The sequence below is a fragment of the Parasteatoda tepidariorum genome, chromosome 5 (genome assembly GCF_982258835.1).
Source record: "Parasteatoda tepidariorum strain Cologne lab strain chromosome 5, Ptep-v5.0, whole genome shotgun sequence".
In the NCBI taxonomy this organism is placed as follows: Eukaryota; Metazoa; Arthropoda; class Arachnida; order Araneae; family Theridiidae; genus Parasteatoda; species Parasteatoda tepidariorum.
This window is the reverse complement of record NC_141759.1, coordinates 2672685-2694594: the sequence shown is the minus strand read 5'-3', so window position 1 is coordinate 2694594 and position 21910 is coordinate 2672685. Positions and strand designations below refer to the sequence as shown.

Genomic DNA, 21910 nt, shown 5'->3' with positions numbered 1-21910 from the left:
GATGTGTAAGAAAGTTTGTCTAAAAGTGAACTATTAGCTTTAAATGTCTCCTCTGACATATTCGGCTGCCTCTCAATAAATGTCCTTACAGTGTCCACCGCAGAAAGCGCTTGTTTGTTAGTAACATTGGGCAGTAAATCTTCGATTTCCTCATCCTCTTCTTCTGATAGTTCGCAAGAAGCTTTCGTTTGAGCGATGATATCATTGTCATCCCACTGGCCACACACTGTTGCTGCATCATCTACGTTTACAAAGTCATGAATTTCGATGTCATCAAGCTTCATGAGTTCGGTCAATCTGTTCCAATCATTTTCGGTGTAGTTTTCAGCAGAATTAACGATATTGATTGTTTGACTACTTTCGTGATCTTTAATGAATCCAGACTTCTTGAAGCCATTCATTATCGTAGAGGAAGACACATCATTCCATGCCTAGTCAGCCATTCTTAAAATTAATTTTTAAATTAATTTTAATTAATTTAAAAATTAATTTTCTAATTAGTTAAAAAATTTATTAAAATTAATAAATTTTAATTTTTTTGGAATATTTTTTTTTAATTTTAGAAAAAAATCTGCACTATTTATGAAAAAAATTCAAGTTTTCGAGGGATTAGAAAAAAAATTTCGTGAAATCAAGTTTTTTTTAACATTGACTGTATAGGAAATTTGAAGGGAATTTTTTTTCTTCGAGATATCGAAATATTCGTGATATCGAAGTTCATATGATTTTTCATACTTGGAAATAAGATTTAAAGCTTTCAGAGGTTTAGAAGACCTACAATAAATTACGAAGCAAAATTATTACTTTTGAACATCCTATGCCAAGAAATCAAGCAAAAAATTTGTTACTTTTATTGATTACCTCAGTTGTTTTTTAATAATTGCATAAAGTTATGTAAACCTAGAGTAAATATTAATTTAGATATGGACTTTTTTATAGAAAATTAAATTTTTCGCCTTACTTTTTTTTGTTATAATTTCATAAATATTCAAAGGAATTAAACAAAATCTTTGGAAAATGTAAGATCAATTTCAATTGTCGATTTAAAATTTTGAAAAACTTGGTTTTAAACTGTGCAAGAAATGATTAAAGCTAGTTTTTTTATACTGCGCATGTTCAAGAAAAATGTAAAGCAGTTTTTTCATTATTTTGTAGTGAATCGTATTTGGCAACTCATGATAAAAGCTTTAGTTGAGTATCTTAAAGATTTAAAAAGTTTCAAGCATTTTTCTAAGTAAAAAATTATAAGGGGTTATCCACAAATTTCATCTCGTACTATTAAACAAGATTTTTAAAAATGAAACTGGCATTGTAGGAGATCATCCCCTGTTTAAGAATGTTTTCTTTCTCTGTATCACCAAAGTTTAATTTCCGGTCGATTATTGTAAGGCCATTTGTCATTTGTTCAGAGGGGCACTTAAGCGTGAAAATCCGATTAGTGAAATAAAAGAATTTTAAGGTCATTTTATTTTCACTGTAGATTTAAATAAAAGATTTTTTGCTTCAACAATTAATTTAAATGGTTAATTACTTTAAGCGATGATGGTAGAGGTCTCTGAGTTCTTGGATTTTAGGTTAAATAATTATCATTATTTTACCTTAACATAAATAATAATAATAATAATTAGAAGAAAATTAACAATTATATTATTAGTTTTTGTTTAATTTAAACAATTAATTACTTTAAGCGATGATGGCAGAGGCCATTAAGAGGCCTCTGCGTTCGCCATCTTGAATTTCAGGCAAAATATTCAATTTCTTTTTCTTGATGTTTTTTTTTTCTTGCTATCAAACTTTTAATGATAGAGTACCGTTCGACAATAGTATATCTTTTAGGAGAGATTGATAATAAAGATTTATTAGATGAGGAGAAATAAAATATAATAATTTTTAGAACTTTTATAGATTTTTTACAAAACTGTAACGCAACAAATGGATGCTATTTATGATTTCAATAAGTAACTTAAAACTACATATTTATCTGCTTTTTGGTCTTTTAATATTTAAATTAATATAAACCAATTTAGATAGCATTAAAAAAAATTTCTGCCTCGCAAAAACAAAGATATTTGTCCAAAATCTAAAAACAGTCAAATTTTCAATACTAAACTACCTTTTAAAATATACTAATTGCAAAATTGTACTGGTTTAGTTTTATCAGAAGAAAGAACAAGATAATCGAAATGCCTCACACTTTCCATCTCCGAATTTGATTGGATCATATTCTTTTGTTTTACTTGTTTCGAAAGGTACTGCTGTATAGAGTAAATATTAAGCATCAGTTTATTTGGGAAAATAGAATAAAATGAATAATGATCTCTATTTCTACACCTTCTACAGTTCAATTCGTTTACAACTTTCTTATGTTTGTAACAGTCACTTCGAATTGCTGATTTTGTTTCCATTAACTGCCATTTACACACGGATAAATATAATTGAATAAATAAAACGAAATTAGCCGTCGCTATGTTGACTCGCTCTCCGTTCGAACATAATTTCTCTGCAAACTTCATCAACTCGAGTACAACTATAAGGCGACGTTATCGCTCCAATTTCAATTTCCTATTCCTCCAAAATATGATTATTAAAATTAGACGTGATCATCTCAATTAGTGTTCTCCTCTTTCAGGTCTCAAGTGAAGCGAAGCGCCATCTACCAGCCACTTTGTAGAAAACGAATTTAAATGGCAAATTTTAAAACTCTCGAAACCTGTCAGTTTCTACCAAAATATTTACACAGAGTTAATATCTAGAGACAGGGTATTTCATTTCAGATTTTGAGTTTACATTGGCAGAAATTTAATCTCCGGAAGAGGTGTTCAAGTGTCAATTCTGAGTTAAAACTTTCGTAAATCAGGTGGAAAGACACTTCGCATAACCTCAAATGCTTTGAGCTCACTTCGCCCTTCTTATTAAATTGTTAATATGACGAGCGAGGTGTGTTCGCGTGAAATTGAATTCACTGTTCCAAGTCATTCAAAGTTAATCTATTTTAACTGAAGTTTTCTCAACTCCCTTTAAATGTATTATCAAATTAACTAAACGCTTCGCCTTTTAGCTGTGAATTTGTTCTCTCTGACAGTAAGGAAAAATATTAGTTTTAGAAGAAGGGGGGCATTTGCATTTTTGCATAAAACAGACGTATCTGTGCTTATGATTGCTTCTTCATAAAAATGGCAAATTATCTCTCTCTCTCTCTGTATATATATATATATATATATATATATATATATATATATATATATATATACGTATATATATATATATATATATATATATATATATATATATATATATATATATATATATATATATATATATATATATATATACGTATATATATATATATATATATATATATATATATATATATATATATATATATATATATATATATATATATATATATATATATATATATATATATATATATATATATATATATATATATATATATATATATATATATATATATATATATATATATATATATATATATAAAATATAAAATTTATATATATACACTATCTGGCCATTAATGACCGGACAACCCTCATTTCGGATACATGAGGTGCTAGTATCAAGTCAGTAGGGCGTTGGGCCGCCACGCGCATGAATCACAGCTTTAACCCTTCTTGGAAGGCTATCCACTAGGTGTTGGTACACGGCGGCAGGTATTGCCCGCCATTCCTCCTGGAACAAGGCGAAGAGTTGAGTGGTGGTTTTGGGGCGTTGTGGTCTGGCCCTCAACCGGCGCTCCAACTCATCCCAAAGATGCTCAATTGGATTGATGTCGGGACTTTGGGATGGCCAGTCAAGCTCTTGCAACCCCCATTTCATCAAACCAGTCCGTGATAGCATGTGCTTTATGAATGGCAGCGTTATCGTGCTGAAACACAAACGGGCCATTACCGAACTGTTGCCACAGGGTGGGAAGCACCGAATTGTCCAGGATGTCTCTATACCCTTCTGTGTTCAGGGTTCGACACACTAACACCAAGGGTCCAAGGCCAAACCATGAGAAACAGGACCACACCATAATTCCTCCACCGCCGAACTTCACAGTGTCCGGTCATTAATGGCTAGATAGTGCATATATATAATTAATATATTATATATATAATGAAAAATTTTCCCGTTCATGTAAGTTCAGTTGAATTCGCTACTCGCTTTATAGATTTCGTTTTATGTTTTGTTCTGTTTTTTCTTTAAATTTTATTTTCTGTTTTTACGTGATATTTATTACTTAATGTGTTCTATTCTAATTTGTTTCAAAAGTTTTTTTAAGTGCTCCTCACACTATTGTATTGGCTATATAGATACAATATTACAAAGCACTCCTTTTTGGCGGACATAATCGTGTGAGACGACGAAGAGATTATATCTGTTTTCCTAATTTTCATTGTTGCTGTTTTTTTTAATAATTTCCTTTTTCCCCTTTTTTCATTTTTCTGTCATTTTTTCCATGTTTTCTCTACATTTTGAACTTTTTTGTCATATTTTGTTGATTTACTTATTTTTAATAATAAAAATAGCTATTTTTTCCGCACTCAGTAAATACGAATGAACTTTTCGTCACTGTTTTTCAGTTGCAAAGTGAGTTTTCAAATCTATTTCAGTTATACTTAAATTTAAGCAAATCAAATTCTTGTCGTTCCCGTATCTTTCAGTTTTCTTGCATTGTATCGTCTACTTTAGACAGTCTCATCTCAATTGCTGTTCTTATCATGTTAATAATACCTCCTCAAGTCAAAATATTTCATGGTTTTCCATTGATGGACCAACATAATCTTGATGGTAACCATCATTAACTTCCATCATGAACCATTATATTTTTTGATGGTAAAAAATATAAGTAACCCCAATGTAGGAATTCGGGCAGGAATTAATTAACATTCTAACTTATGTAGAGAAACCTCAACTTTAATGCTCCATCTGATTAACTGACGTCATGGATCTTCTTTTTGAAGTGTCAAAACCCAATTGTCAAAAATTAATAGTTAAGTGGAAACTATTGTGTTCAAACCAAAATGCACAAATATTTTAAATAAATAAATATGTTCCGTCCACACTTCTTTTGCATCGTCAAAGTTGCCTTTAGTACATAATTCTTCCAATTAAATATTTTATACTAATTATTAAATTAGTTTTTAGTAAATCAAATTCATTATTTTTCATCATTTTCTATATATTTTTGAGTCATTATTTTATAATTTAACGTGACCGGCATTCGTCGATTTCCCGTATCTATGGTTCGTAATGAATGGTTCCTTGAGAAACGATCCATCGAGGTTCTGTTGTACTTAACATAACGTACATCTGTATTTAATGTGTCGGGTTAACTTAAATTAGAGTCATTTCAGACCATCATTAAGTACCGTTTCAATGGCGCAGGAACTCATTACGGGGAGACTCCTCCACTGACGTACATTTACGCATTTCTCAATGTTAAAGATGTGCCCCTCTGCGCTTGATCACTTTTTCACATTTTCCGAACTTGAATACTTCAAAATGGTACGACTGGTCAGTGCGCATCCCGTCTCGCTATCTATTAATGACGATCTCGTTATAAGCAAGTGCCAATATTTTATTTTATTACCGTTGTTAAACAGCTGACCTCATTTTTAAAGCCTACGCCCAAAGTTCGACTCAGTAGCTTTTTCATTTTGAACCCAATCCAGAAGACAGGGGAACTCCTGAATCAAGTAGTGGGAGAAATTTTACTTCGTGGGGAACTTTTTTGATGATACTAACGCGCATTTGCGTTACATGGAGAGGAAAACCAGGAAAACCTCGTACGGTTAGCCTCACGGGAAGGTGACTGTTACCCATGATCCGGCTACCACTGAGAATATCTTTCGTCAGCACTACGGTCGATGCGATCCGGGTGCGGAATTCGTATCGGCCAGCCATCGCTGCAATTCGAACCCTGCTCACCTCATTAGGAGGTGATCACTCTATCCCCTGAACCCCCACGGCTCAAGCGATACTATTGAATCTTCCGGAAAATTCGTGCCGATTTTCAATTGGTGGGGATCGGTAAGAAGTCGGTCACAAATATTCAAGTGGTAACAAAATTTATACTATAAATTAAATTTCTTGTTTTTTTTTTTTTTTTTTTTTTTTTTTTTTTTTTTTTTTTTTAAATGGGAGTTCCTTTGGGAAATATGACCATCAAAAATCGTTGCGAACTTTTCTGACGATTCAATAGTTGAATCCAAATGGGTTGTCGTGACAACGATATCAGCTCATTTTGAAAGAAGCTCCCGAGTTAATGAACCAGGAAGAAAATGAAGGCAATTATGTATCTGGAATAATGAGAAACTTCCTTGTTTATCAAATAAATTCATTATTTTAGAAAGACTGAAACACATTATTCTTTTAAAAAGACGATAGGGTACGAATAGAATTGGTAGTGTAAGAAAATATCGACAAAAAATTTGTTTGGAGATTATAATCTCGTGGAAGTTTTTTCCTTGACGCAGATATTTTATTAAATATATTTTTCATTATTTTGTACGAATATAGTTCAAAATAATTGAAGAACGTTATATCATATTTAGCATTTTAATTATGTATGGTTATGAAATGCAGGATGAAATAGCGGTGACTTCTTCTGCGTTAAACGTAAAACTTTCCTAACACGACTCACTTCCGAATAATAATTTTTTCAAATTTTGCGCTCGTTTGCTGTTATTTAGATCTAATAGAAGCAATTATTCGTCATTGAAATTTCTTTCATTAACAAAATCAATAATTAATGCGGATGAATTATTAATTAAAAAGATTCTATCTTCCTTTTTTTCGCGTATTTTATATTTTAATACATATATAATTCCGACAATTTAATAGATTTTTTCGTAACTATTAGGTTGTTTTTTATAATTTAAAAGTATCAAAATATATTTTTGCTTGTAATTAGAGCTCCAAAAAAAGATATATATATATATATATATATATATATATATATATATATATATATATATATATATATATATATATATATATATATATATATATATATATATATATATATATATATATATATATATATATATATATATATATATATATATATATATATATATATATATATATATATATATATATATATATATATATATATATATATATATATATATATATATATATATATATATATATATATATATGTAATACAAAAAGTAAATACTTTTGTATTAATAAAAGAATTAAATCTCTTTCGTTTTCATAAAATGTCTTTGTTAAAGAATAAGCGTAGAGAGATTCTATTTTGGGAATTCAAGGCTGAGAGCATACCATTGAAATATAAATAGATTTATATTTCAAAGGAAGAGTTATTTTTAGAATCGTTCCCTTTTTCAATACCATATAAGGAAGCAGAAATGATTTTCCTTAATGCGTAAGGTTACAAGGAATGTACGAATGTGTCTTTTTACTTCAAATCTATGTTGGTATAAAACGTAAGAACGCATAGTTTTGCGTGTCCTTTTCATCTTGATGTGATCCTGATAAGCTGTGCCGGAATTGTCCGGAGTCTTGTCCACTCCCCCTCCTTTGCAGGAGTAGGGACGTGAATTGTAAGCAATACCAGCCTACCTTTGAATAAACCTGTTTAGAACGTCTGATGGCTTATGACTGCAATTATTTCAAGCTAAAGACAACACTGATAACAGGGTTGGAGCCCTGTTATTACATATATATATATATATATATATATATATATATATATATATATATATATATATATATATATATAAGGGACAACGGAGTCTCATCTGCGTCAAAGAGTTAATGGGACCATGTTTGAAATATTTGTTACCTATATATCAGCTATATTTTGAATGTGTATTGCCAATTAAAAATTCTCAATCGCGCTCATCAATCTTGATCCCAACCAAAAAGTGTTCGAAATAGAAAAAACAATATTACAACTGAGTTCAAAAATCTATCAAAATTAAAAATTACGTTTCTACAGAATAAATAAAGTTTTATAGGATCGTGTTTCATTGTTAATTTAAGGCATTTTTATTGCTCTCGAGAGTCGAAGCTTCTGATAGTGACGTTGATTGAATTTTCCATTTAAATGTCTCCTAAATAATTAAATTTCCTTGCAAAGTGTCACAAACGGTTGAGACTCTCATTTATTTCCATTTCATGAAGTTCACTTTTAAGAGAGGTTGAAATTAAATATTATTTATTTACTCTGTTAATTACAGAACATTACTAAAAAACTTGATTATGAAGCAATATTCTGTTTTCAGGATTTCAGTCATGAGTTTATTTTAGAATGTTTCAAAGTTTATTTTGTTTTCATATTGAATAAATAATATTATTCTTGATTTTATATTGAATTTCTTGATGAATTTAATTAATACATATTAGAGAAATAATTGTTTTTTTTTTTGGAAGTATTGAAAGATTTCTTTTTTAAATTGTGCGAATCATTGAAAAGAATTTCCTGTAAGAAAAAATTAAGGGATCGAACAGAAATATGGAGACACTTTTATTTTTAACTCTATGTAAACAATATTTCCATTAGCAGAAAATGTTTCGGAAAGAATTTACAAGCCAAAACTGTTGACGCAATTTGAAAGATCATGGCTTCAAGCTTTTAGAAATGATGTCATTTTTAAACATGCTATATTCAGATCTATCAAATTGAGGAAAGGAAATTAATAACTTCTTTTTAGCTTTTATACCAGCAATTTTGAAATCATTCTGAAGGATTACGATATTTATGTGGGAATGTTTTTAAAATTATAGCTGTATTGAAGAAAAAATCAGATTTTAACTTCCTACATTTATTTTGTTCGAGGCAATTTTTATATGGGTAAAAAGAAGTCAAATTTCTGAAAGATTGAAGCATGATCCTTCAAAGTGTGCCAAAAGTTTTGAGAGTAAATTCTTTCAAAAACATTTTCTGCTGAAAGAAATATTATTTGAATAGAATTGTATGAATAGATTATTGTTTGAATAGATAATTGTGATTATTTAAATAGAATTAATAGAACTTGAATATTTTGTCCAAAGTCAGTATATTATTTGTCAATGTGATATGTTTTTGTTAAACGTTGTCAAAAATTCCCCGTGGCTCAAATTATAGGTATACGGAGCACAAAAAAAAACTCTCCACTCTGAATAACTTGTGATCTAATGATCGGATCTTTACGTTATTGAACTTAATTTTAATGGTTCAGGGCGTGACTATACATATAAACTAATTAATGTATGCAGACGCTTTTTTGCGAAATCAGGCACAAAAATGTACTTTCTCTAAATAAACATGCTTTTCTTGCCCTCGGTTTCAGATTTTTGCCTTTCAAAATGTAGGGGATAGCGGCAATTTGGGAGATAAGGTCTTAATAGTTTGGTCAGTATAGCACCCTTAAATATTTATTTTTCTTTCTTCGTGTTTCGCCATACCCCGCCCATTTTTCACACAATTATAAATTTTTTTATCCAACATAATCCCATGCAAATAATAGCTTTTAGAAAATATTTTTTATTTATTATTCTTTTATTTAATATTAGCGGTAAAAATCTCAACATTAAGAGATACAATTTCTTACATTATTTTAAAGAATGCAATTTTACTTGGTGATGTACAAAATTTGATCGAAATCAGTCGAATAGAATTTTAAAAATCCAATTTTAAAAATACGACTTTCCAAAAATTAAATCTCTCACGAACCAATTGATCGATTTTGTTCAAATTTTATATTTTGATATTTAAAATTACATTCTTTAAAATGAAGTAAAAAATTGCATACTTCACAATTCAAAATTTTTCCACTATTATTAAATAAAGTAATATAAATATAATAACTTTTTACTAAAAGTTTTCTTTGCTTAAATTTTCTTTGAAGTCCTTTGATTCCTTAAATTTCCTTTTTTGATTGAGTCGTGACAGTGAATAAATGAGTTGTACAAAATGAAAAGTTAGCCCTTACATTGATTGTTATGAAAAAAAATAAAAAATTTATATTAGTTTTTATGAAATGTAATAAAAATGAAATAATTGTTTTAGTTTAATTAAAATTCGATTTAGGGTGATTAAAAAAATTAATTTAATAAATGAAAGGAATTTTAAAAGCTGGGAAATATGGGATGCCTATTGTGGCATCACAGTCCCCATACAAACAGAGATGCCAACTTTGATAATTACTTACCAATTGCAAGAAAAAAGTTGAAGTTGAACCAATAAATATCACCAAACTATTATTGAAGCCAATGACATCATTTTTCTTGGTAATAGGTACAACTGGCATTGTAGTAATTTGTACCGTTTTAATAGGTACCTAATATAAATAAATAATCTGAGAAATTGAAGTGATGGTAAATTATTGCTTGATTAAAAACTTCATTGGCTTCAAACTTCAGATAAAATTCTATATGTTTCAAGAGCTCAAAAACAGGACTCGTTCGACACTTGAATGAGAAGAAACAAAAGAGATTTGATATAAAAAGTTACCGACGAAGAGAGGATATAAACCAGTCATATCAGCTCATCTTGATGCCCTCGATTCCTGTTTTATTCATATGAATACTGATTCCTTTGCTAACGACATTAGTTCCATACCAACTCTTCATAGCGCATGGAAGTGCATTTTACCCACTCAGCCCAATGATTTTCATTATTCTGCTTTTCCACGTTTATTCTCTTTCAGCTACTACGTTTTTCTAGTTTTGTTTCTCCCCTTTCGTGGGCAACTTGTTTCTTCTCATAAACGTCTGGCAAGTTATGAAAATGGGAGCCTATTTGTGAGCGCTTGAAACATGTCGATTGTTATTTCCAATTTCTATATTTTTGAAGCGAATGAAGTTTTTAATCAAGTGATATGTACCTAATGTAGTTATTGAGGTAGTAGGTCCTTTACGGCTATCCGGACGGAATAAGTATACGAAATAATAGCATAATTGGGGTAAATTTTAAACGGAGCTACCTAGTATTACAGATCATCCAAAATGTTTCATTCTTTATTAATAAAAATTAAATTAATAATTATTAATTAAACAAATACATTCTCAATTAATGAAAATTTATTAAAATTAATGTTCATAATAAAAGCGATAATACAATTTATAAATTCCTTCTTTGATATTGAATTCTTAAGTTTTTTTTAAAATGATTTTATCACTATTACACGTAAATAAATATTTTTCATATAAAAAATGCCAGTTATTCAAACAATAGAATGTCTAAATTCTGACAACTCAATAAAATTATCTTTTTCACTATTACTTGGAATATTCATCCCCCGAACGTTTCAAAGTTGGCAGCTCTGATTTTTACTATAATGAGTAGGCCCCGATCAATAGCATTATGCCAAATGATAAGGGCTCAACGCTTATGTGTATGAAGGCAGCAAAAACTTTTAAGAAAGTCATTTTATAGCAGCTTGTTTTCAGCAAGATTAAAATATTAACTACCGCGTTTCAGTTGACTGTTGTAACACAGAAATGTAAGTACCCAAGAAAAAGTAAATAGTGATGAATAGTTTGTAATGAAGAACTTATTTTATTCCTTACGAAAACCATCATCTTTAAATGAGATGCTACCGATTTTTCTTCTTAATTTGCTCTGATGCTGAATATAGTTCATAAACTTGTTTTGCTTCACCCTTTCCGGAATGCGGGCTGGCAACGTTAATTCAACAAAAGTCACAAACTTTTAGAAAAGTGAAACTAACTGTTATTAAGCATTTTGTATTCACTATTCCTGTAAACAACAAAGAGATAACTTCCATAAGAATGTTTCCATTAGATTAAATTTTTCCCCAGAGTAACTGCAGGGATGCCAATGGCTTCGACAAAATACAGGGTAATTCAAAATGAATATAGCGATTACAAACAGCTATAACTATTTGATGAAAAGTAATTTAACGCATTGAAGTGGAATCCTGCGCATGCACAATTGTCATTCTGTTATCACAAGGCAGAGAAGATTTCGCCAGCGTTACAATCAGGAAACTCCAAATGGAAACAACATACGCAGGAGGCATAGGATGTTTGAAGAAAAGGGATATTTATGCAAAGGAAAACTCAAACAGTAATGCGCTTGCGTCGATGACTGCACATATGCTTCAGAATGAAATGGACTACCGCCTAGTTGAGCAAGGGAAGTCACATAATGTGACGCATGTATTCAAAATTTTGAAACTCCTTCTACATTCTGTGTAAATTTTATCTATGAATTCTTTTTCGTTAAATAGTTATAGCTGTTTATAATCGCTATATTCATTTTGAATATCCCTGTATATTAAAAACCGATAACTGCAATCTAAAAGTTGCAGAGTTTCAGTTGATTTTGTATAAGACTCAAATGCAGCCAAGTCTTTGTATTATTTAGAAGTAGTGGAGAATAAAAACCCTGTAAATCGACCAGAGAAAGAATCATACATTACAGCGATTCTCAACCTGTGGGGCGCGCCCCCCTAGGGGGGCGCGAGCACACTAGTGGGGTGGCGCGAGAAAATCCAAGAGAAAATATAACTTGAAAAAATTTGTTTACTGACTGAAAGGAAAGCGCACATACACATAGAAAACAAAATAAATTTCGACGTATTTAATAACTTATTAAAGTAAAAAAAAACAACTTATTAAATCAAAACTTAAGGTGGGGAGCCAAAAGTGGCTTTGCTTTGAGGATTTTTACAAATTTTCTGGTTAAGTCTGAGTAGCTGAAATTTTTTTGTGACATCTTACACCTATCTCTAATACATATCACGTGCACTTTAAGTTGTAAAATAAAATTTCATTTATTTTATAGTACAATTTCAAAATTGTACCTTCTGTGCTTAACTTCCTTCTACGCTTTTGTGCTTTCTTCGCCACTTCCGCGGTTTTCCACAGGTTACAAAGGTGGGCAATATATTGAAATCACTTTTTCACTTACTCAAATTATCTTTAGAAAAGACTCTCGGACAGGCAAACATCTTTTGAAAAGGCACTTGTCTTGCTGATAGGAACAAGGCTTTCGAATTTAAAAAAGAGATATGTTTTTAGAGTGTATAATTTGCTTATTGATTTTACATTGATAGTTCTTGTGTGAAGTTACTAGAGATTCTTTTGAGTTAGCTCATTAGAATTAATCAAGAATTACTGAGCTAATTTTTTCAAAAGGATTAATTAACAAGACTTAAATAACCATACTAGAGTTAACTAACCTAACCAATAACTAGTATAAAAATACCCAAATTCACAAGAAAATACCAGAATCGACCACAAAAACACTCATAACTGCCCCAAAAATGAAAAAATACCTGAAAAATTACTTCAAAATTCAAACAATACAAAAAACTTGAAAGAAAATATCGCAAACTTTACTCAAGTGCAGAGAACGTCAATATATTATAAAAATTTAAAAAATACCAGAGTTCCACATTTGCTTAAAATGAAATAAATCAATTGGCATTCAATTCAATCATTACGTTTTGAGAAATAATATGCTACGTGTTGATTTATAATTAACTTTTTTTTATAGATTTCACGTTTGTTTCCGAAGGTGGCCCACGCGTCCCCAAGGTGGCACCGGTGTTGGGCCACCTTGAGAACATGCATATGGTCTCTCTCACCATTTGCACGACTTAAAACTGTTATTCTGATAGATTAATTCGAATTAAAGTACTGTGGTTAAAGAGAAAAAAAATAAACTTTCAGAAAACATATCATAACTCAAAGTTCTAAGAATTTAAAAACATATAAATTACAATATCTTCTCATCCGGAAATAAAAACGACAACAGCAAAAATTTAAATCACTTCATATAATGGAGGCCATTCAAGGAAATATCTTTCAATTCCGTCTCGTGCACCTCAGATACAAGATTTAAAATGCAGCAGGGACATCTTATGATTCAAAATAAATTTAATTTTACTTTGGGGGTTGGGCTGCGTTAGGAGCACTGGCCACCTTTGGCTTACCCACCTTACTTAATCAAACATACTAAATTTTTTAAAAAAATTAATTATTTTTAGTGACTTCCTTGGGTCTGTCCTGCAGAGCAAAGTTTTTTGAGGTGAGGCTTAATATTAAAAGTAGCCACTCTCAGTTCAGTTTCTATATTTAGCCGTGATCTATATTTTGTCTTCAAAGAAGCCACGGCAGAAAATCCAGTTTCACAAAGGTAGGATGTTGAAAATGCTAATAAAATGCGAAATGCCCTTGTTTTTACTGCAGAAAAATCATCCTCCTGTCCAAAATTCAAATAGTGATTTATTACTAAATTGTATTTTGGTTTCGCCACTTGTCGTGAAGTCTATGAATTTTTCTTCCTCATCAATTGAGAGTCCTTCGGGAGTTTTATGAAATGGATTCCTAACCCACTTGTAACTTGCTATCAGTTTGTCGTCGGCAGGTAAATACTTTTTAAAATTCCCTGCCAGCATGACTAAAGGATTTTCAATGGTTAAAAATACAACTTTTATGTGTTCTTCTTCAGCCTTATAAGTTTTAGTACAATTATCCACAAATGCAAACATTGTTAAGTTTTTTTGCTTTAAATTTCTGCCCCATAATTCCAAACATCAACTTTATCACTCGTATCCAACATATGTGTCTTTGCTCCTTGGAGTTGAAAATTCAAATTATTTAATTTCTCGAATATGATGACCAATAGCTCAATTTCATCACAAATAAACAATAGTGAAAATTCTCGGTTTCCGGTCTGTTATCTTCTTCTGGGAAAATGGTGATTTCTTCTATTAAGTCATAAACACGTTGCAAAAATTTCTCGCATAAAACTTCTTCAAAATTTCGCATTTAAATAGTAACTCTGAATGTACTGAACCCATGTCATTACAAAGAACGGAAAAGATTCTCAGGTTTCTCATTTTTACATAATTTGCAACTGTTACAACCGTAGTTAACACAATATTTGAACCAGGACGCATTTCTTTCGAAAGCAAAGCTTCTTTGTGGATCATGCAATGTGTCCAGACGTATTGAGGCGATTTTTGTTTTGCAAGTGCTTGTATACTTTCGAACCTTCCAGATATTGAACGAGCACCATCGGTGCATATTCCGATGCAATTTTTGCATTCTATGTTTGCCTCATTCATAACATCACTTAAAGAAGCAAATAAGGCTAGCGCTGTTGTTTTGAGTTTTATTGATTTGCAGAAAAGTAGTTCTACTACTGACATATTACAAAATCAAACATAGTCAATTAAATGAGCATCTTTATTAACATCTGTTGCTTCATCAAACTTTATTGAAAGCATTTTGTCACGCAACATCGAGAAAAGTTGACACTACATTTTCAGCTGTACCACCAATTCGACGCGCAGCAGTATCATTTGAAAGAGGTATGGACTCTAATTGCTTTGAAAAATTAACTCCAAATATAGTTTCTACAATCTCAATTGCTGTTGGCTTGTACTTTACTTTTGTTTTGGTAGTTTGTTAAAAATAATTTAAAGACAGAATTCAAAATACTCAATATACATTTTTTTCTTTTTTTTTATATTTTTTTTTATTTCCAATGAGCTGCATTATCGGTCTTGTCGATTAGCAGACCTAGTGCGTTCTCCAGAGGTGGTATCCACTCTTTCAGGACCACCACAATGGGTGAGATACCGTTGGTCATATTAATTTGGACGTCTAGTTTCTGCCACACTAGATGGCAGCACCGAGACTCTATTTGGATGCTAAAGTGCACTAGGAATTTAATTTTGCCGAAAATGCCAACAGCCAATAAGGCACTCCAGGGATCTTTTACATGCCGCATAATCATACGACATGGCCGCTGAGGATTTTCTGCATCCCGAAAATCCGGTGTCTGGGCCGGGGATCGAACCCGCAGACTTGGGCTCAGAAGGCCGACGACAAACCAACTGCACCACCCAGTCACTCAATATACATTATTGTTGTATACATTTTACTGTAAGTGGGGGGGCGCGATGAAAATTATGATTGAAAACTGGGCCGCGTGAATAGAAAAAAATTTTTATAAGACGGACCACTCTTTCTTAAAAAGAGATGATTTTATTTTATCTTTTTTAATTATCGCTAAAGCGATTTCAGAGAATTATTTTTAATTAGACGGAGCTACATAAGAGCCGTCTGTCATTGTGGAAGTTACAAAATCTTCTGCCGGTTGGGGCGCTGACGCGCATGCGCGCCAACATCCCGCCCGGCCTTACAATGTTCATGCAAGAACTTAACATATAAATTTTAAAAAATAAACACAAATATTACATACTTAACAATATAAAACATAAACATTATAAAATATAAAACAGAATATATATAACATAATGAAAAATACAGTATTTTATTTTTTTTTATGTATCGATAGGCAAGACAGCTATTTTAGAAACAGCTCTTTTAAATACCCCAGATTTTGTGCGAATTTTTACTACACGCACTTTATTATCCGAACCATGATAAACATAAATTATTCGGCCTAAAATCCAGGTATTTAAAGGCAAGAAATCTTCTTTTACAAGTACCATCTGTCCTATCTTTAAATCATTTTTTGTTACCATCCATTTTGATCTAGCTTGTAATGTATTTAAGTAATCCGACTTCCATTTTTCCCATATTAGTTGTACAACTTTTGTAGTTTTCTGCCACCGACTTAGACGATTATCATTGAGATCAGTTAAATTTGGTTCGACAATTGATGTTATAGGCCTCCCTATTAGGAAATGACCTGGTGTTAAAACATCAAAACTGTCATTATCACAGCTTAAGGGGCAAAGGGGGCGACTATTCAGAATTCCTTCGATTTGAATAACTATTGTTTCCATCTCTTCGTAAGTGAAATGAAATTTTCCAACTGCTCTTTTAAGATGATGTTTTACTGATTTTACACCCGCCTCCCAAAGACCACCAAAATGGGGTGATTTTGGTGGAATAAAATTCCATTCTATGCCTTCAGAGGTAAAATAATTTGCCAAACTCTGATCTGGAAAATTAATTAATCCATAAAACTTTTTTAATTGAGAATTAGCTCCAACAAAATTAGTGGCATTATCAGTATAGATTTTGGAGCATTTTCCGCGTCTACTCGTAAATCGTTTCAATGTGGCAATCATCGAATCGGAAGTCAAATCAGTCAGCTGTTCAAGATGGATGGCTTTTGTGGAAAAACAAATGAAAATACAAATATATACTTTGTTGAGAGTACCCTTACGTTGATGTTTATATTTAACAGCAAAAGGGCCGCACAGGTCTACACCTGTGACGGAAAATGGGGGTGACATGTTGACTCTTTCACTTGGTAAATTACCCATAATTTGAGTGGAAAGGAAGGGCTTAGATTTGAAACATGTTACACATTGATGTACAGTTTGACGTGCAAGATTACGACCTGCTAAAGGCCAAAATTTTAACCTAACTGCACTTAACAAACCTTGAGGGCCAATATGAAGTAATTTCCTGTGTAAACTATCGAAGTAAATTTTACTTAATTTGGACTTTTTCGGTAAAATTATCTGATGCTTTTGATCAAAGGGTACTGAAGCATTATCAAGCCTTCCACCTACTCGTATTAAACCGTCCCCATCTACAAGGGGATTTAAGCTAGAAATATTGCGAGAAAAATTGTTCTTATTTACCAGTGTCTTCTGAGAATGCTTAATCAGGATACTTTCAGAATACTTTACCTCGTCAACTGTCAAGGGTCCCATTTTCTTATCCTTATGTTTACAATTATGAAGAAATCTGCAAATATAACATAAAATATGATTAATTTTATAATAATTATTTGAGAGTTCTAAAAGTTTATCAATCAGGGTCTGTGAATCATCAGTTAGCAAAACAGTCTCTTCCGTACTCTCGGTTGAGGAAACAGTTTTTGCTTCTCGGAGAATTGTTTCTTTTTCGCCTTCTGCAAGGGATTCTATATCAGGAAATGATTGTTCTAAAGTTTCTTGAAAATCAGATTCCATCAAAAATTCAGCACCTGTCCACCACCTGGAACTATCAACCAAACATTCAGCACTAATTCCACGAGAGAGAATATCTGCAGGATTGTCTGTACCTGCACAATGGTGCCAGGAGTTTGGATCTGTCAAAGTGGCTATTTCTTTAACTCGATTAGCAACGAATTGTTTCCAACGAGTTGTCTTTCCCTTTATCCAGTAGAGCGCAATTTTAGAGTCAGTCCAATGATATGCAATTGAAGACCTTTTCAGATTCACAATCTTTTTCACTTTGGATGTCAAGCGAGCTGCAACTAGAGCTCCCAGCAATTCCAGTCTAGGCAGAGTCACACTATTCAAAGGAGCTACTCGGCTTTTAGAAGTCAAAAGTCTAACAATCGGTCCATTTGGTGTGTAAACTTTCAAATATACTGTAGCACCGTATGCGTTCTTACTGGCGTCACAAAAACTATGAATCTCGACGATATCCTCTTTGGATATAGAATTAAGAACCAGTCTAGGTATCTTGAGATTTTCCAAAAAAGGTATCTCTTCACACCATTTTATCCATTCTTTCTCTATTTTCGGTGGCAAGGATTCATCCCAAGGAATTTTTTCACTCCACAGTTCTTGGATCAGACATTTCATTCGTATGGTGAAGCATGAAATTAACCCTAAAGGGTCAAATATCTTCCCTATAGCTTGGAGTATCGAACGTTTTGTACTTTTGCTCGAGGAGACGAATTTTAGGAGACTTCTGGTATCTACAGAAAAATAATCTTCACTGGTGTTCCATAAAAGTCCCAACACTTTAGTCTGATTGGAGCCCAGACTAACACTAGCGTTTACAGGATGAGTATCTAGTCCCTCATTCTTCCACTGCTCCATCAAATCAGCATCATTAGTTATCCACTTCCTTAGAGTCATTCCAGCAGCTTCTATTATTTTATTTGCATCTCTAGATATTTCTAATGCTTCATCAAAATCATTGCTACCAGAAATAAAATCATCCACATAAAGATTTCTATCTAGAAGTTGAACGATAACAGGAAGATCATTTTCATATTTTTTGATATGGTGCCTGATAGTAGCAGCGAGTAGAAATGGACTTGAGTTAACTCCAAAGTTCACTCTATTAAAATGAAAGATAATTATTTTGGGATCTTTAGAAACACTTGGTTCATCATTGCTCCAAAAGAATCTTACTGCGTCTTTGTGTACCTCAGCAAGACCTATTTGAAGGAAAGCCTACTTCACATCAGAACAGAAAGCTGTTCGGTTGAGTCTAAATTCAATAAGTACATCCAAAAGATTGGGGTTTAAATTGGGCCCTGGCCACAAACAGTCATTGAGAGAGAGAGTTCATTGACCTCGTGCGCCGCAGCGTCAAACACAATTCTTAACGATGTTGTTAAACTTTCTTTTTTAACGGCCATATGGGGTAAATAAAATATAGGTCTTTCACATTCATCCTGTATACTATCAGGTTTAACTATTTCTATAATGCCTTGACTTGTATAATCCTGTATAATTTCACGGTATAGAGAGTTCATAGAGATTCATAGAGATTATAGAGGGTTTCATAGAGATCCGGGTCATGCGTAAATCTTTTCCATAAGCTTCGGAAACGTTGTTTCGCTAAAGAATAATTATCAGCAAGTTCATTATAGTCTTTTCTAAATGGAAGTTGCACTATGTAACGACCGTCTTTGAATTCAACAGTTTCATTAAATATTTTCATGGCCTGATCATTCTCTTGCAAAATTGGATCGTCTTTAATCCCAAGCCCCTCCAAATCAAAAAACAGTTTTAGTGTATCTTGTGACGAATCATTTTTAGTTAGAAAACAATATCTTTCCTGAGTAATTTCGCTTTCTTTAAGTTTACCGCAAGCTATCCACCCCAATAACGACTCTTTAAAAAACAAATCATCATTTATTTTATACGTATTTTGTTTCAAAACCTTGAAAAAAATATCAGAACTTATTAACGCGTGCACTTCAGTAGCTTCATAAAATGACTCATCGGCTAATTTCAAAAAATTAGGAATCTCTATTTGCGAAATGTCTAAAGTAGTGGGCGGCGTGAGCCCCGTAATATTATCAACCACATGAAATTCAATTAATTCATTAAAACTACAATCTTCATTCGAAATGGATGTAGTTAATTTCCAATTAATGTTTTGGATCGATCCGTTTAATCCTGAAATCGGTGTTTTTATTTTCTCTTTTTTAATCCCTAATAAATCGCTCATATTTTTCTTTAATACGCATATATTAGAAGCTGAGTCAAGGATCGCTTTTATTTTTATTCTCCTACCATCTGCACATGTAATAAATATTTCAGCAGTTGAGAGCAAAACGTATTTTTTGGTTTCTTTATTAGTGGCTACGCTTAATACCGAAGCACTGGGATTTGATGGATTACTAGTAGAAGAAGAAGGAAGTTGCACGTGATCAACTTCACTTTGAGATCGCAAATGATTCATATTCATAGAATTCAAAGAAGAAATATTTGATTCAGTTTCTTTCAAATTTAATTTTCTGCAAATTAGCTTTGAATGTTTTAAAGAGCAAGGACACCGATATGGGGAAATACATTGGGCTTTTGTATGATTTTTTTTCAAACATATTTCGCACAATTTATTAGCACGAATAATCTTTATTCTTTCATCAATGTCAAGATTTAAAAATAATGTGCAGCGAAAAATGGGGTGCATACCTTGTTTACAAAGAAAGCAATTCTTATTTTTATTTTTGTTATCGTTTTCAGACACTAAAAGAGTTTTAGGTTTAGAGGGAAACATTGGGTGCTTTTTTATTTTTGTTTCGTATGAACAGTTTCTATCTACGGATAAAAGTACAGCTTCCCGTTGCTCTAAAAAGGTTATGAATTCATTAAAAGAGGGAATTTCTTTTGTTTTTTGTAACAATTCAAAGTTTTTACGAGATTCTTTATCGAGTTTTTTCAACATTATAGTTTGCAAAAATACATCAAATAGAGGATCTTGATTATATTTTAAAACCTCTAGAGCTCTTAAATTTTTATTCAAACAGTCAATCATGGCGCGAATTTCTTCAGCATTTTCTTTTTCTATTTTCTTAAAATTCAAAATGGATTGAATGTGTATATCTACAACTAATCTTTTATTGTCATATCTTGAAATTAATGCTTCATATAAAGAAGTAAATGTATCAAAGGTAGAAGCAAATTCTTTCACTTCATTAGCAAGACAAGAATTTAAATAATATAGTTTCTGTGTTTCACTAAGTTGACTGTTAGAAGAAATTAAATCATCAAATTGATTTTTAAAACTAGAAAAATGTTCATATTTTCCGGTAAATATAGGAAGATTAACTGGAGGAATTTTTAATACAGTTTCTAAGTTATCATTTAGTTTATGTTTATTCTCTGTCTTATTATTAGGATCAGAGTTCAATAGTTTATTAGAATTTATTAATTTTAAAATTCCTACCTCTAAATTATCCAGCCGTTCATCACATTGATTCAAATCAGTATCGATGGTGTCAATATCAGCAGGTTGTATGTCCAATTTGTAGTATTCTTGTCGCAATGACTCACTTCTATTTTTTAAGACTTCTACACTTTTAAGTTTCACATTTAACTCCGTGATGTCATGCAGGTCATCAATTTGTAGAAAGTTTTCTAGGCGGGTAATTTTACCTTTAAATGAAGTTCTTGATCTATTTATGATGTCCATAGGCTTAGCCATTGTTCTGATTCAAACTCCGGCTCGACGGACCAGATGAATAGAAAAAAATTTTTATAAGACGGACCACTCTTTCTTAAAAAGAGATGATTTTATTTTATCTTTTTTAATTATCGCTAAAGCGATTTCAGAGAATTATTTTTAATTAGACGGAGCTACATAAGAGCCGTCTGTCATTGTGGAAGTTACAAAATCTTCTGCCGGTTGGGGCGCTGACGCGCATGCGCGCCAACACCGCGAATACTGAAAGGTTGAGAAACGCTGATACATTAAAAAACTCGAAAATATTAATCCGCTGTTCCGATAATCT

At 31.8% G+C, this 21910-nt stretch overlaps 1 protein-coding gene across 1 annotated transcript; it reads right to left on the bottom strand.

Moving 5' to 3' along the window:
- Positions 1 to 16286: 16286 nt before the first annotated feature.
- Positions 16287 to 21603, bottom strand: LOC147808487 (uncharacterized). The gene is made up of 2 exons (XM_087165070.1): positions 20925 to 21603; positions 16287 to 19102 (listed from the first exon to the last, which is right to left on the bottom strand). The coding sequence occupies exons 1-2, from the start codon at positions 21601 to 21603 to the stop codon at positions 16287 to 16289; spliced, it is 3495 nt and encodes a 1164-aa protein (XP_087021196.1).
- Between the last annotated feature and the right edge of the window lie 307 nt (positions 21604 to 21910).

Bases quoted from the DNA above. Each gene is read 5' to 3' on its own strand.
- LOC147808487 (XM_087165070.1), bottom strand. From the start codon at position 21,603: ATGGCTAAGCCTATGGACATCATAAATAGATCAAGAACTTCATTTAAA. The intron at 19,103-20,924 runs GTTTGAATAAAA...TCCTTCAAATAG, and splicing joins AATTCGCGCCATGATTGACT to GTCTTGCTGAGGTACACAAA.